At 48.3% G+C, this 17,633-nt stretch overlaps 1 protein-coding gene across 5 annotated transcripts in view; it reads left to right on the top strand.

Moving 5' to 3' along the window:
• Positions 1-17,633, top strand: part of TNRC6C (trinucleotide repeat containing adaptor 6C) — a 268,173-nt gene that overhangs the window by 158,961 nt on the left and 91,579 nt on the right. For 4 of the 5 annotated variants that reach the window (XM_063960449.1, XM_063960447.1, XM_063960446.1 and 1 more), the window contains 3 exons: positions 7,752-7,925; positions 8,985-9,131; positions 9,497-9,616. In XM_063960449.1, the coding sequence (XP_063816519.1) occupies positions 7,752-7,925; positions 8,985-9,131; positions 9,497-9,616 (441 nt within the window). The remainder of the gene's footprint in view (positions 1-7,751; positions 7,926-8,984; positions 9,132-9,496; positions 9,617-17,633) is intronic. The other variant, XM_063960448.1, reaches the window with a different exon arrangement.

Raw genomic sequence — 17,633 nt, 5'->3', positions numbered from 1 at the left:
ACATACAGTACATACAGGAGAGAAATTTTTTTTAAAGTGAATGTCACGGGAACACATTAAAAATAAGGTTGGCACTTCCTTCCCATTGGTGTTGGTTTACAGTATGCCGTAGTGTACTCGGACGCTCATGTAATTGCATTTCAAAGGCACAGTATTTTCCATCGTCTCCCCCCTACCCCCATCACCCTTCCCCCCTGGGGGCCTGCACAGGGAGGAAATTCAGGTCCTGTGCAATACACAAACGCTGAAGATCTACAGTACTGTTTTGCTCAGTTGGTAGCGTCAGAATACACTCATTTCATTCCCGCTGTTTAGGTGCATTTAGCGTAAAGAATCGCTCCTGCAGATGTACTTTGATTTATGTGAAATCTGTGTGCATCCTTCCATTGACTGTCTTACAGTGTAAATAAAAGAATACAGTGCATTATTACAGAAAAAAAAAAAAAAAAAAGAAAGAAAGCACATCAGGTCTCGAACCCTGGACCCCCAGCGAGGGAGGTGGGAGCCTTCACCCCTAGCCCACGACGCCTCATGAGAGATTTCCAATTTCATGTGTGAAAGTACTGCAAACAGCGGCCGGCCCCCGCCCCATTGCTGTTGGTTTATGCCTTAGAGGACTCGGACGCTCGCATTTGTAAAGCACGGTGTTTTCCTCCGCCTCCGGCTAGCCCTCCATTCCCATTATGCATTAGCGAACTCAGACGCTCATATATTTTAAAAGCACGGTGTTTATACATTGTACTGTACATTCTTCCTTTTACACAATTACTGTAGTTGCGTCTCCATACACATACTGTACAGTACTCCATACTTTTTCCACCGCCTCCCGTTACGCCTACAGTATTGCCAGAGCTGTAGATCAATCCGCCGCTATACTGTACGATCGAAAGTACTGGATTAGTGGAGCATTAGCGACACAGTGGTGGAGATGTGTAATGCATGATGAGTATCTAGATCGCCTCAACGCGCCTGCCTGTGATGAAACTCAGCTATCGCATTAGCGTGACTAAACGCCCGTCTCGGCGGAGAAACAGTCAAGATAAAGGTGGCTACATCTGTACCTCCTTTCATACTTACACTCAAAACCATGCCAGCATGTAATCAGAATCGCACAGCTACACACGTGTCCTGAGGCCTCATTGCTATGCCTCCAGAAGCATGTATATAATTTTATTTTATCGATAACAAGTCTTTGGAACCTGCCCCCCCCTCATGTTTTTGTTAGCTTGTTTCAGTTTCAAGTATACTCTAGTGTGAACTTACAGCTATAATATAATTAGGTTTATAATTGCTTATCATTAAAGCACCAAGCTTTGACATGTAGCTAATGGGGGTTTTCAGTTTGTTACAATACTGGGCAGTCTGTGTGGATAGTTGCATATAAAGGAGACTGAATTTGTGTTCTCTGCCTAGTGTCTATATTAGTCTGCTAGGAATATTATTAACTAGTGCTGCTGGTGAGGTTGGCGTTGTTGCACATACATGACTTGGCTTCACACTGTGATAAGACTTGATGTCTGCTATCCTGCAGAATGTATGTTGGGTGGGCAAAGCAAAGGATTTATGTTCTGCTGAGTGAACAGCTGAGCTGTAGAAGAACACAGTCTTCTGGCCATGTGCCGCTCTTCTCCTAAATGTCAGTAAAGCTATTAGGTCATGAGAAATCGCTGGCTCTGCCCAACCTCCCAGTCTGCATTTATTTAAAGAGTCTGTACTTAGCTGTGTTTAGCCAAACAAGGAATTGCAATGTTTTGTGGAGTTTGAGTACAAAAAAGACATTTTTGTAAATCTCTACATAAACACAAAGTATATTTTCTCTAACGTCCTAAGTGGATGCTGGGGACTCCGTAAGGACCATGGGGATTAGCGGCTCCGCAGGAGACTGGGCACAACTAAAGAAAGCTTTAGGACTACCTGGTGTGCACTGGCTCCTCCCACTAAGACCCTTCTCCAGACCCCAGTTAGATTCTTGTGCCCGGCTGAGCTGGATGCACACTAGGGGCTCTCCTGAGCTCCTAGAAAGAAAGTATATTTAGGTTTTTTATTTTACAGTGAGATCTGCTGGCAACAGACTCACTGCAGCGAGGGACTAAGGGGAGAAGAAGCGAACCTACCTAACTGGTGGTAGCTTGGGCTTCTTAGGCTGCTGGACACCATTAGCTCCAGAGGGATCGACCGCAGGACCCGACCTTGGTGTTCGTTCCCGGAGCCGCGCCGCCGTCCCCCTTACAGAGCCAGAAGCAAGAAGAGGTCCGGGAAATCAGCGGCAGAAGACTTCGGTCTTCACCAAGGTAGCGCACAGCACTGCAGCTGTGCGCCATTGCTCCTCATGTACACCTCACACTCCGGTCACTGATGGGTGCAGGGCGCTGGGGGGGGCGCCCTGAGGGCAATATATGACACCTTGGCTGGCAAATCTACATCATATATAGTCCTAGAGGCTATATAGATGTAAAATTACCCCTGCCAGTATTCCTGAAAAAGCGAGAGAAAGTCCGCCGCAAAAGGGGCGGGGCCATCTCCCTCAGCACACTGGCGCCATTTTTTCTTCACAGTGCAGCTGGAAGACCGCTCCCCAGGCTCTCCCCTGTAGTTTTCAGGCTCAAAGGGTTAAAAAGAGAGGGGGGGCACTAAATTTAGGCGCAATATATGTATACAAGCAGCTATTGGGGGAAAAATCACTCAGTTATAGTGTTAATCCCTGCATTATATAGCGCTCTGGTGTGTGCTGGCATACTCTCTCTCTGTCCCCCCAAAGGACTTTGTGGGGTCCTGTCCTCAGTCAGAGCATTCCCTGTGTGTGTGCGGTGTGTCGGTACGGCTGTGTCGACATGTTGGATGAGGAAGGTTACGTGGAGGCGGAGCAGAGGCCGATAAATGGGATGTCGCCCCCTGTGGGGCCGACACCAGAGTGGATGGATAGGTGGAAGGTATTAACCGACAATGTAAACTCCTTACATAAAAGGCTGGATGACGTAGCAGCTGTGGGACAGCTGGCTTCTCAGCCCGCGCCTGCCCAGGCGTCTCAAAGGCCATCAGGGGCTCAAAAAACGCCCGTTACCTCAGATGGCAGACATAGATGTCGACACGGAGTCTGACTCCAGTGTCGACGAGATTGAGACATATACACAATCCACTAGGAACATCCGTTACATGATCTCGGCAATGAAAAATGTGTTACGCATTTCTGACATGAACCCAAGTACCACATAAAAGGGGTTTTATTTTTGGGGAGAAAAAGCAGCCAGTGTTTTGTTCCCCCATCAGATGAATGAATGAAGTGTGTAAAGAAGCGTGGGTTCCCCCGATAAGAAACTGGTAATTTCTAAACAGTTACTGATGGCGTACCCTTTCCCGCCAGAGGATAGGTCACGCTGGGAGATATCCCCTAGGGTGGATAAGGCGCTCACACGTTTGTCAAAAAAGGTGGCACTGCCGTCTTAGGATACGGCCACCTTGAAGGAGCCTGCTGATAAAAAGCAGCAGGCTATCCTGAAGTCTGTATATACACACACTCAGGTTCTATACTGAGACCTGCAATTGCCTCAGCAAAATAGTGCTGCTGCAGCGTGGTCTGATACCCTGTCAGATGATATTAATACCCTAGACAGGGATAATATTTTGCTAACATAGAGCATTTTAAAGACGTCGTCTTATATAGGAAGGATGCACAGAGGGATATTTACCGGCTGGTATCCAGAATTAATGCAATGTCCATTCTGCCAGGAGGGTATTAGAAACCCGGCAGTGGACAGGTGATGCTGCCTTTAAAAGGCACATGGAGATTCTGCCTTATAAGGGTGAGGAATTGTTTGGGGATGGTCTCTGGGACCTCGTATCCAAAGCAACAGCTGGGAAGAAAATTTTTTACCTCAGGTTTCCTCACAAAAGCCTAAGAAAGCACCGTATTTTCAGGTACAGTCCTTTCGGCTTCAGAAAAGCAAGCGGGTCAAAGGCGCTTCCTTTCCGGACAGAGACAAGGGAAGAAGGAAAAAGCTGCTCCAGGCAGCCAGTTCCCAGGATCAAAAATCTTCCCTCGCTTCCTCTGAGTCCACCGCATGACGCTGGGGCTCCACAGGTGGAGACAGGTGCGATGGGGGCGCGTCTCGGGAACTTCAGGGACCAGTGGGCTTGCCCACACGTGGATCCCTAGGTTCTGCAAGTAGTATCACAGGGATACAGGCTGGAGTTCGAGGCGACTCCCCCTCGCCGTTACCTCACATCAGCCGTGCCTGCTGCCCTCGGAGAAAGGTAGTACTGGCGGCAATTCACAAGCTGTACTTCCAGCAGGTGAAATCAAGGTACCCCTCCTTCAACAAGGCCGGGGTTACTATTCCAAAATGTTGTGGTACCGAAACCAGACGGTTCGGTGAGACCCATTCTAAAATTGAAATCCTTGAACACTTATATACGAAGGTTCAAGTTCAAAATGGAATCGCTCAGGGCGATTATTGCAACCCTGGAGAATTTCAGGGTATCACTGGACATCAAGGATGCTTACCTGCATGTCCCTATTTACCCTCTTCACCAGGTGTACCTCAAAATTGTGGTACAGGATTGTCCTTACCAATTCCAGACGTTGCCGTTGGTCTGTCCCCAGCACCGAGTGTATTTACCAAGGTAATGGCCGAAGTACTTATCCCGCACTTGTACGATCTCCTTATAAAGGCGAGGTCCAGGGAGCAGTTGTTCGTCGGAGTAGCACTATCTCGGGAAGTGCTACAACAGCACGGCTGGATTCTGAATATTCCAAAGTCGCAGCTGGTTCCTACGACGCGTCTACTGTTCCTGGGTATGGTTCTGGACACAGAACAGGATAAAAAGGGTTTCTCCCGGAGGAGTTGTCCAAGGAGTTGGCGTCTCTAGACGGAGACCTCCTAATACAAATACAGGTGTCGGTGCATCAATGCACGCGAGCCTTGGGAAAGATGGGGGAAGACATTCCATTCGCCAGGTCCCATGCAAGGATCTTCCAGTGGGATCTGTTGGACAAGTGGTCCGGGTCGCATCTTCAGATGCATCGGCGGATAACCCTGTCTCCAAGGGCCAGGGTGTCGCTGTGGTGGTGACTGCAGAGTGCTCATCTTCTAGGGGGCCGCAGATTCGGCATACAGGACTGGGTCCTGGTGACCACGGATGCCAGCCTTCAAGGCTGGGGGGCAGTCACACAGGGAAGAAACTTCCATGGCCTATGGAAAAGTCAGGAGACTTCCCTACACATAAATGTTCTGGAACTATGGGCCATTTACAATGCCCTAAGTCAGGCTAGACCCCTGCTTCAACACCGGCCGGTGCTGATCCAGTCAGACAACATCACGGCGGTCGCTCAGGGAAACCGACAGGGCGGCACAAGAAGCAGGATGGCGATGGCAGAAGCCACAAGGATTCTCCGATGGGCGGAAAATCATGTGTTAGCACTGTCAGCAGTGTTCATTCCCGGAGTGGACAACTGAGAAGCAGACTTTCTCAGCAGACACGACCTCCACCCGGGAGAGTGGGGACTTCATCCAGAAGTCTTCCAAATGATTGTACACCGTTGGGAAAGGCCACAGGTGGACATGATGGCGTCCCGCCTCAACAAAAAGCTACAAAGATATTGCGCCAGGTCAAGGGACCCTCAGGCGATAGCTGTGGACGCTCTGGTAACACCGTGGGTGTACCAGTCGGTGTATGTGTTCCCTTCTCTGCCTCTCATACCCAGGGTAATGAGAATAATAAGAAGGAGAGGAGTAAGAACTATACTCATTGTTCCGGGTTGGCCAAGAAGAGCTTGGTACCCAGAACTCCCAAGAAATGATCTCGGAGGACCCATGGCCTCTGCCGCTCAGACAGGACCTGCTGCAGCAGGGGGCCTGTCTGTTCCAAGACGTACCGCGGCTGCGTTTGACGGCATGGCGGTTGAACGCCGGATCCTGAAGGAAAAGGGCATTCCGGAGGAAGTTATCCCTCCGCTATTTAAAGCTAGGAAAGAAGTAAACGCAAACCATTATCACCGCATATGGCGGAAATATGTTGCGTGCTGTGAGGCCAGTAAGGCCCCAAAAGGAGGAATTTCAGCTAGGTCGATTTCTGCACTTCCTACAAGTCAGAGGTGACTATGGGCCTAAAATTGGGTTCCATTAAGGTCCAGATTTCGGCTCTATCGATTTTCTTCCAAAATAGAACTGGCTTCACTGCCTGAAGTTCAGACTTTTGTTAAGGGAGTGCTGCATAGTCAGCCCCCGTTTGTGCCTCCAGTGGCCCCGTGGGATCTCAACGTAGTGTTGGATTTCCTGAAGTCGCATTGAGTTGAGCCACTTAAATCCGTGGAGCTACAATACCTCACGTGGAAAGTGGTCATGCTGTGGGCCTTGGCGTCGGCCAGGCGTGTATCAGAATTGGCGGCTTTGTCATGCAAAAGCCCTTATCTGTATTTTGTATGGATAAGGCGGAATTGAGGACTCGTTCCCAATTCCTTCCTAAGGTGGTATCAGTTTTTCATGTGAACCAACCTATTGTGGTGCCTGCGGCTACTTGGGACTTGGAGAATTCCAAGTTTCTGGACGTAGTCAGGGCCCTGAAAAATATATGTTTCCAGGACGGCTGGAGTCAGAAAGACTGACTCGCTATTTATCCTGTATGCACCCAACAAGCTGGGTGCTCCTGCTTCTAAGCAGACTATTGCTCGCTGGATCTGTAGCACGATTCAACTTGCACATTCTGCGGCTGGACTGCCGCACCCTAAATCTGTAAAAGCCCATTCCACGAGGAAAGGGGCTCTTCTTGGGCGGCTGCCCGAGGGGTCTCGGCTTTACAAATTTGCCGAGCTGTTACTTGGTCGGGGTCAAACACTCTTGCAAGAGTCTACAAGTTTGATACCCTGGCTGAGGAGGACCTAGAGTTTGCTCATTCGGTGCTGCAGAGTCATCCGCACTCTCCCGCCCGTTTGGGAGCTTTGGTATAATCCCCATGGTCCTTACGGAGTCCCCAGCATCCACTTAGGACGTTAGAGAAAATAAGATTTTACTCACCGGTAAATCTATTTCTCGTAGTCCGTAGTGGATGCTGGGCGCCCATCCCAAGTGCGGATTGTCTGCAATACTTGTATATAGTTATTGCCTAACTAAAGGGTTATTGTTGAGCCGTCTGTTGAGAGGCTCAGTTGTTATCATACTGTTAACTGGGTATAGTATCACGAGTTATACGGTGTGATTGGTGTGGCTGGTATGAGTCTTACCCGGGATTCAAAATCCTTCCTTATTGTGTCAGCTCTTCCGGGCACGATATCCTAACTGAGGTCTGGAGGAGGATCTTAGTGGGAGGAGCCAGTGCACACCAGGTAGTCCTAAAGCTTTCTTTAGTTGTGCCCAGTCTCCTGCGGAGCCGCTAATCCCCATGGTCCTTACGGAGTCCCCAGCATCCACTACGGACTACGAGAAATAGATTTACCGGTGAGTAAAATCTTAGTTTATTCAATAGTCTTTGTGCATAGCGTGTTTTCAGATGTGGGATCTGTAGTCAGAAATGTAATTGCTGTTACATTTTCCATGCCTCTACATTACTAAAACTGCAAGTTTATAGAAAACACTTGTTAGTACAGTATCTGTGGAATGTCAGTATAGCAATTAATAGATTAGTAATTAATAGATTAAAACTCTGTGAAAGAATGCTTCTGTCCTTTCCTTGTTTCTCTCAACGACAGTGATACCACTTATTTAACTTGTTTCCTATTACTTTTCCCTCTACCTTTGGTGCTGTTGGGCTGAAACCAGCTCACCATCTCTCTCTCCAACCAGGATGGCGGCCTAGTGGAAGAGCCCACTACTTCACCATTTTTGCCTTCACCAAGCCTGAAGCTCCCCCATCCAAACAGTGCACTCCCTAACCAGGCCCTAGGTGGCATGACACCAGGCCTAAACATGCAGAACTTGAATTCCTCTAGACAGGTAAGGCAAATCTACTTGTTACATCCCCTCCAATCTTGTAGTCCTCAACCAAAATCCACAGTTAAAAGGTTGTGGAATTCATTTTTTATTAATCATTGAATTTAAATTTTCATGAATGTACTCTCTGGGAGAGTTATCCCTTTTATAGGCTCTAGCAATGTTTCTCGAACATGGTCCTCATAGAACCCTAACAGTGCATGTTTTCCAGATCATCTAGCTGGTGCACAGGTGTGTTTGACTAACACAGTGGAACAACAGGTGGTACAAATTATTCCTTAAGATACCTTGAAAACATGCACTAGTGAGGAAGAGGAGCGAGTTTGAGCAACACTGGGCTATAGTCATTTTGCACTGTACATGTCTGTTGTCCCGTTATTTCTGCTGTGAAGAAACGTGGTTGTGGAAATTACATTGTAAAATGTAAATGAACCGGTAAACCGTTCTGTGTAGCCCTGTAAAGAGTGGGAAATGTGCTTATTTAGTATGTACAGTCCTGCAGACATGGGTCCTAATTCAGACCTGATCGATCCTCTGCGTTATGCGATCAGATAGCTTTTGCCCATAGAGAGTGAAAACCCGCCCTGTGCAAGTGTGCGAGTGCATGTGTACACTGTACGAAAAATTCGCCAGACAGCGGACATCTGCAAATCTGTTCGCAACTCACTCACCATCAAATGATTTTTTGTGCAGTCTGCGCGCAGCCCAGAACTTACTCCTGCAGTGTGATACAAACCGGCTGATTGGGGCCGGAGCTGATGTCACACACCCGCCCTGAAAATGCTTGGGAATGCCTGCGTTTTTCCTGACACTCCCAGAAAACTGCCATTTACCACCCCCAAACGTCCGCTTTCTGTCAATCACCTTGCGTACGCCTAGTGATTGAAAAAAATCACAGGATTCTTTTGCAGTTTGGCCTCGCACGGTCTATCGATAATCGGCCACTGGGCAAATTTGCACGACAGTGATCAGGGTCTGGATTAGGCCCATTGTACAGAAATGAGAACTGAAAGTGTATTAATAAGAACTTGAACACTTCAAAACATTATCATCTACATACAGATACAGAGTGGCAATCTGGGTATGTTTGGCAATAGCGGAGCAGCACAAGCCAGGTCCATGCAACAGCCACAACAGCCGTCAGTGCAACCTCTCAACTCATCCCAGCCTAGTCTTCGTGCTCAAGTGCCTCAGTTTTTATCCCCTCAGGTCAGGCAGCGTGTGTTTGAACCCATTGCTTCATCAATAGTTGTTGTTCTTATCTAAGAAGATTAAGTTTTAATTGATGCATTTTTCAATCACGCTTCTTTTCAGGTCATTTAAGTTCTAATACTGTGACTGTTGTTGTCCTTTAACTATAAAGTGGCAATGGCAGATGTGTTCTGCATGTTTATAAGCTCATGTATATTACAAATAATGATATGCGTGTAAAAACTAAATGACCCATAAATAGGTGTGCTTGGGATTTAAAACTCAGGTGACCTGTAGCTGCAGTTTAGTTTCATATTAAAAATAGGAATAGACTGTTGTGCTAAATGTCTGTAATGTTTTTTGGTTTAATTTCCATTCTGTAGGTTCAAGCACAGCTTTTGCAGTTTGCAGCAAAAAACATTGGTCTCAACCCTGCACTATTAACCTCGCCAATTAATCCTCAGCATATGACCATGTTGAACCAGCTCTATCAGCTGCAGCTGGTGAGTATATTAGTTTGTTTTTATGAGAAAAGTAACCAGAAGTAGAATTAGAGTAGTTGTAGATGAATATTAGCGTTTCTCTACAGCTAAACTACTTTTACGTAGGTGAATGGTGTCCCTGTGATTTCAGGTGAATATTACACTGTCAGACATGTTTATTTTCAGTTCTAAACTAATTTTTATTCATTATTTTAGATTTCTGTGGTGCCAGGAGATCCATAGCACCGAATTTAGGCAATTACTATACAAGATTACATAAGTGTACATTAAACTGGATCCGTTCAATTTGTCGGCTGTCGGGTCTCGGCGGTCAGTATGCCAACGCCGGAATCCCAGCACACAGGGGCTATTTCAACTTGTTGGTGTCCACGACACCCATAGAGTGGGAATAGAACCTGTGGCGAGCTGGGTTGCGGTTAAGATCCCGCCGGACGGGATCCTGACGGTCGGAATACCGACACCGGGATCCCGACCGACATATTCTCCCTCTGTGGGTGTCCACGGCACCCATAGAGGGAGAATAAATTAGTGTGCCGAGCGTAGCGAGGCACCGTGCCCACAGCGCGGCAAACGCAGCGAGCCCACAAGGGGCTGCGTTGCACCCGCCCCCTGTCAGGATTGTGTCAGTCGGGATCCCGGTGTCGGTATTCCGACTGCCAGGATCCCATCCGGCAGGATCTCGTACTGATGCCGGCGAGCCCGCTAGGGAACTCGTACAGCTCGTCCCGCTGTCGGCATTCTGCCAGGCGGGATGCCGCTATCTGGATACTGATAGTCAGCATCTGAAATTTGAAACGGTTATTTAGTAATTTCTCTGACGTCCTAGTGGATGCTGGGACTCCGTCAGGACCATGGGGATTAGCGGCTCCGCAGGAGACAGGGCACAAAAATAAAGCTTTAGGATCAGGTGGTGTGCACTGGCTCCTCCCCCTATGACCCTCCTCCAAGCCTCAGTTAGGTTTTTGTGCCCGTCCGAGCAGGGTGCAATCTAGGTGGCTCTCCTAAAGAGCTGCTTAGAAAAAGTTTTTAGGTTTTTTATTTTCAGTGAGTCCTGCTGGCAACAGGCTCACTGCATCGAGGGACTTAGGGGAGAGAAGTGAACTCACCTGCGTGCAGGATGGATTGGCTTCTTAGGCTACTGGACACCATTAGCTCCAGAGGGATCGAACACAGGCCCAGCCATGGAGTCCGGTCCCGGAGCCGCGCCGCCGACCCCCCCTTGCAGATGCCGAAGATTGAAGAGGTCCAGAAACAGGCGGCAGAAGACTTTTCAGTCTTCATGAGGTAGCGCACAGCACTGCAGCTGTGCGCCATTGTTGTCACACACTTCACACCGCGGTCACTGAGGGTGCAGGGCGCTGGGGTGGGCGCCCTGGGCAGCAATGTATAATACCTTTCTTATGGCTAAAAATACATCACATATAGCCCTTGAGGCTATATGGATGTATTTAACCCCTGCCAGATCTCACAAACTCCGGGAGAAGAGCCCGCCGAAATAGGGGGCGGGGCTTATTCTCCTCAGCACACAGCGCCATTTTCCTGCTCAGCTCCGCTGTGAGGAAGGCTCCCAGGACTCTCCCCTGCACTGCACTACAGAAACAGGGTAAAACAGAGAGGGGGGGCACTTTTTTTTGGCGATATTACTATATTTCTCTAACGTCCTAGTGGATGCTGGGGACTCCGTCAGGACCATGGGGAATAGCGGGCTCCGCAGGAGACAGGGCACATCTAAAAAGCTTTTTAGGTCACATGGTGTGTACTGGCTCCTCCCCCTATGACCCTCCTCCAAGCCTCAGTTAGGTTTTTGTGCCCGTCCGAGAAGGGTGCAAACTGGATGGCTCTCTTAAGGAGCTATTTAGTAAAGTTTTTTTTTAGGTTTCTAATCAGTGATTCCTGCTGGCGACAGGATCACTGCAACGAGGGACTTAGGGGAGAGACTGGCAACTCACCTGCGTGCAGGAGGATTGAAGTCTTAGGCTACTGGACACTGAGCTCCAGAGGGAGTCGGAACACAGGTCAGCCTGGGGTTCGTCCCGGAGCCGCGCCGCCGATCCCCCTTACAGACGCTGAAGAAAGACGGCGGAACGGAGGTCCGGAAACAGGCGGCAGAAGACTTCACAGTCTTCAGAGAGGTAGCGCACAGCACTGCAGCTGTGCGCCATTGTTGTCACACGGCTCACTGACACGGTCACGGAGGGTGCAGGGCGCTGCTGGGGGCGCCCTGGGCAGCAATATAAATACCTATTTGGCAAATAAATACATCACATATAGCCATTAAGGCTATATGTATGTATTTTAACCCAGGCCAGTTATTAAAAAACCGGGAGGAAAAGCCCGCCGAAAAGGGGGCGGAGCTTATTCTCCTCAGCACTCAGCGCCATTTTCCTGATCAGCTCCGCTGGTGAGGAAGGCTCCCACTCTCCCCTGCACTGCACTACAGAAACAGGGTTAAAAGAGAAGGGGGGCATAAATTGGCGATATAATGATATATTAAGAGCGCATATATAGAAACAACACCTTCTAGGGTTGTTATATACATTATAGCGCTTTTGGTGTGTGCTGGCAAACTCTCCCTCTGTCTCCCCAAAGGGCTAGTGGGTCCTGTCCTCTATCAGAGCATTCCCTGTGTGTGTGCTGTATGTCGGTACGTGGGTGTCGACATGTATGAGGAAAATGTTGGTGAGGAGGCGGAGCAAATTGCCTGTAATGTTGATGTCACTCTCTAGGGAGTCGACACCGGAATGGATGGTCTACTTATGGAATTACGTGATAATGTCAACACGCTGCAAGACGGTTGACGACATGAGATGGCCGGCGGACAAATTAGTACCGGTCCAGGCGTCTCAGACACCGTCAGGGGCTTGTAAAAACGCCCATTTACCTCAGTCGGTCGACAGACACAGACATGGACACTGACCCCAGTGTCGACGGTGAAGAAACATACGTAATTTTCCTTTAGGGCCACGAGTTACATGTTAAGGGCAATGAAGGAGCTGTTACATATTTCTGATACTACAAGTACCACAAATAAGGGTATTTTGTAGGGTGTGAATAAACTACTTGTAGTTTTGCCTGAATCAGATAAATTAAATGAAGTGTGTGATGATACGTGGGGTTCCTCCGATAGAAAGTTATGGGCGGTATACCCTTTCCCGCCAGAAGTAAGGGCGAGTTGGGAAACACACCTTAGGGTGGATAAGGCGCTCACACGCTTATAAAAACATGGCGTTACCGTCTCTAGATACGGCCGCCCTCAAGAAGCCAGCTGATAGGAAGCTGAAAAATATCATGACAGTATATACACACATACTGGTGTTATACTACGACCAGCAATCGCCTCAGCCTGGATGTGCAGCGCTGAGGGGGCTTGGTCGGATTTCCTGACTGAAAATTTTGATACCCTTGACAGGGACAAGATTTTATTGACTATAGAGCATTTTAAGGATGCATTTCTATATATGCGTGATGCGCAGAGGGATATTTGCATTCTGGCATCAAGAGTAAATGTGATTTACATATCTGCCAGACGAAGACACGACAGTGGTCAGGTGAGGCAGATTCCAGACGGCATGTGGAAGTATTGCCGTATAAAGGGGCGGTCCATCGGACCTGGTGGCCATGGCAACAGCTGAAAAATCCACTTTTTGTTACCCCGAATCACATATCGGCAAAAAAGGACACAGTCTTTTCAGTCTCAGTCCTTTCGTCCCCATAGGGGCAGGCGGGCAAAGGCCAGTCATATCTGCCCAGGGGTAGAGGAAAGGGAAGAAGACTGCAGCAAGCAGCCCATTCCCAGGAACAGAAGCCCCTCACAGCTTCTGCCAAGTCCGCAGCATAACGCTGGGGCCGTACAAGCGGACTCAGGTGCGGTAGGGGGTCATCTCAAGAGTTTCAGTACGCAGGGGGCTCACTCGCAAGGGAACTCCGGGATCCTACATGTAGTATCCCAGGTGTACATTGGAAATTCGAGACATCTCCCCCTCACACAAGTCACAGGCTGTATTCCCAGCAGGTGATAATCAAAGTACCCCTCTTACAACATGGAAGGGGGTAGTATTCCACACTATATTGTGGTACTGAAGCCAACCGGCTCGGTGAGATCTGAAATATTTGAACACTTACATACAAGCGTTCAAATCAAGATGGAGTCACTCAGAGCAGTGATAGCGAACCAGGAAGAAGGGGACGATATGGTGTCACTGGATATCAGGGACGCTTACCTACAGGTCCAAATTTGCCCTTCTCTCCAAGGGTACTTCAGGTTCCTGGTACAGAACTGTCACTATCAGTTCAGACGCTGCCGTTTGGGTTGTCCACGGCGCCCCGGGTCTTTACCAAGGTAATGGCCGGAATGATGATTTTTCTTAAAAGGAAACATGGACGCTTTCCTGATAAGGGCAAGGTCCAGAGAACAGTTGGAGGTCGGAGTAGCACTATCTTAAGTAGTTCTATCTTAAGTAGTTCTGCACGAGTGGATTCTAAATATTCCAAAATCGCAGCTTTTTCCGATGACACGTCTACTGTTCATAGGGATGATTCTGGACACAGTCCAGAAAAACGTGTTTCTCCCAGTGGAGAAAGCCAGGGAGTTATCCGAGCTAATCGGGATCCTCCTAAAACCAGGAAAAGTGTCAGTGCATCATTGCACAAGAGTCCTGGTAAAAATGGTGGCTTATTACGAAGCAATTCCATTCGGCAGATTTCCCGCAAGAACTCTTCGGTGGGATCTGCTGGACAAATGGTCCGGATCGCATCCTCAGATGCATCAGCGGATAACCCTATATCCAAGGACAAGGGTGTCTCTCCTGTGGTGATTACAGAGTGCTCATCTTCTAGAGGGCCGCAGATTTGGCATTCAGGATTGGATGCCGGTGACCACGGAGGCCAGCCTGAGAGGCTGGAGAACAGTCACACAGGGAAAAAATTTCCAGGGAAGTGTGATTAAGTCTGGAGAATTCTCTCTGCATAAATAAGCTTAGAGCAAATTTATAAGGCTCTAAACTTAGCAAGACCTCTGCTTCAAGGTCAGCCGGTATTGATCCAGTGGGATAACATCACGGCAGTCGCCCACGTAAACAGAAAGGGCGGCACAAGAAGCGGGAGGGCAGTGACAAAACTGCAAGGATTTTTCGCTAGGCGGAAAATCATGTGATAGCACTGTCAGCAGTGTTCTTTCCGGGAGTGGACGACTGGGAAGCAGACTTCCTCAGCAGGCATGACCTCCACCCGGGAGAGTGGAAACTTCATAGGGAAGTTTTTCAGCATGATTGTGGATCGTTGGCAAAGACCAAAGGTGGACATGATAGCGTCCCGCCCGAAAAACGGGACAGGTATTCCGCCAGGTCATGAGACCTTCAGGCGATAGCTGTGGATGTTCTGGTAACACCGTGGGTGTACCAGTCAGTGTATGGGTTCCCTCCTCTGTTTCTCATAACCAAGGTATTGAGAATTATAAGACATAGAGGAGTATGAACTATACTAGTGGCTCCGGATGGGCCAAGAGGGACTTGGTACCCGGAGCTTCAAGAGATGCTCACAGAGGACTAAGGGCCTGGGGAGCTAAGAAGGGACTTGCTTCAGCAAGTACCATGTCTTTTCCAAGAATTACCGCGGCTGCGTTTGACGGCATGGCGGTTGAATACCGGATTCTGAAGGGAAAAAGGCATTCCATAAGAGGTCATACCTACCTTGGTCAAAGCCAGGAAGGAGGTGACCGCACAACGTCATCACCACATGTGGTGAAAATATGTTGCGTGGGTAAGGCCAGGAAGGCTCCACGAAGGAAATTCAACTAGGTCGATTCTGCACTTCCTGAAAACAGGAGTGTTTTGAGCCTAAAATTGGGGTTCATTAAGATTTAAATTTCGGCCCTGTAGATTTTCTTCCAGAAAAAATTGACTTCAGTTCCTGAAGTCCAGATTGTAAAGGGTGTATTCCATATACAGTTCTTTTGTGCCTCTAGGGGCACCGTGAGATCTCAACATAGTGTTGGGATTCCTTAAAATCATATTGGTTTGAACCGCTCAAATCTGTGGATTTGAAATATCTCACATGGAAAGTGACCATGCTGTTGACCAATATCTCACATGGAAAGTGACCATGTTGTTAGTCCTGGCCTCGGCCAGGCGATTGTCAAAAAGAATGGGCGGTTTTGTTTTACAAAAGCCCATATTAGAATTTTCCATTTGAACAGGGCAGAACTGGGACTCGTCTCCAGTTTCTTCCTAAAGGGGTGTCAGCGTTGTCACCTGAAACAACCTATTGTGGTGCCTGCGGCTACTGGGGACTTGGAGGACTCCAAGTTACTAGACGTTGTCAGGGCCCTAAAAATATATATATATATATATATATATATATATATATATAGTTAGGACGGCTGGAGTCAGAAAGTCTGACTTGCTGTTTATATTGTATGCACCCAACAAGCTGGGTGCTCCTGCTTCTAAGCAGTCTATTGCACGCTAGATTTGTAGTACAATTCAGCTTGCACATTCTGTGGCAGGCCTGCCACAGCCGAAATATGTAGATGCCCATTCCACAAGGAAGGTGGCCTCATCCTGGGCGGCTGCCCGAGGAGTCTCGGCATTATAACTTTGCCGAGCAGCTACGTGGTCAGGGGAGAACACGTTTGTAAAATTTTACAAATTTGATACTCTGGCTAAAGAGGACCTGGAGTTCTCTCATTCGGTGCTGCAGAGTCATCCGCACTCTCCCGCCCGTTTGGGAGCTTTGGTATAATCCCCATGGTCCTGACGGAGTCCCCAGCATCCACTAGGACGTTAGAGAAAATAAGAATTTACTTACCGATAATTCTATTTCTCGTAGTCCGTAGTGGATGCTGGGCGCCCATCCCAAGTGCGGATTGTCTGCAATGCTTGTACATAGTTATTGTTACAAAAATCGGGTTATTACTATTGTTGTGAGCCATTTTTTCAGAGGCTACTTCGTTTTGTTATCATACTGTTAACTGGGTTCAGATCACAAGTTGTACGGTGTGATTGGTGTGGCTGGTATGAGTCTTACCCGGGATTCAAGATCCTTCCTTATTGTGTACGCTCGTCCGGGCACAGTACCTAACTGAGGCTTGGAGGAGGGTCATAGGGGGAGGAGCCAGTACACACCATGTGACCTAAAAAGCTTTTTAGATGTGCCCTGTCTCCTGCGGAGCCCGCTATTCCCCATGGTCCTGACGGAGTCCCCAGCATCCACTACGGACTACGAGAAATAGAATTATCGGTAAGTAAATTCTTATTTTAAGCTGCTATAAGGATACAACACTTATATAGGGTTGTTCCCATATATATTATAGCGCTTGGGTGTGTGCTGGCAAACTCTCCCTCTGTCTCCCCAAAGGGCTAGTGGGGTCCTGTCTTCAATAGAGCATTCCCTGTGTGTCTGCTGTGTGTCGGTACGTGTGTGTCGACATGTATGAGGACGATGTTGGTGTGGAGGCAGAGCAATTGCCGGTAATGGTGATGTCGCCCCCCAGGGAGTCGACACCGGAATGGATGGCTTTGTTTATGGAATTACGTGATAATGTCAGCACATTACAAAAATCAGTTGACGACATGAGACGGCCGGCAAACCAGTTAGTACCTGCCCAGGCGTCTCAGACACCGTCAGGGGCTGTAAAACGCCCTTTACCTCAGTCGGTCGACACAGACCCAGACACGGACACTGAATCTAGTGTCGACGGTGAAGAAACAAACGTATTTTCCAGTAGGGCCACACGTTATATGATCACGGCAATGAAGGAGGCTTTACATATCTCTGATACTGCAAGTACCACAAAAAGGGTGTGAAAAAACTACCTGTAGTTTTTCCTGAATCAGAGGAATTGAATGATGTATGTGATGAAGCGTGGGTTAACCCAGATAGAAAAGTGCTAATTTCAAAAAAGTTATTGGCATTATACCCTTTCCCGCCAGAGGTTAGGGCGCGCTGGGAAACACCCCCTAGGGTGGATAAGGCGCTCACACGCTTATCAAAACAAGTGGCGTTACCGTCTCCTGATACG

Source organism: Pseudophryne corroboree, chromosome 3 (genome assembly GCF_028390025.1).
Source record: "Pseudophryne corroboree isolate aPseCor3 chromosome 3, aPseCor3.hap2, whole genome shotgun sequence".
NCBI lineage: Eukaryota > Metazoa > Chordata > Amphibia > Anura > Myobatrachidae > Pseudophryne > Pseudophryne corroboree.
The sequence above is the reverse complement of the archived record's forward strand: the minus strand, read 5'-3'. Positions and strand labels throughout refer to the sequence as shown.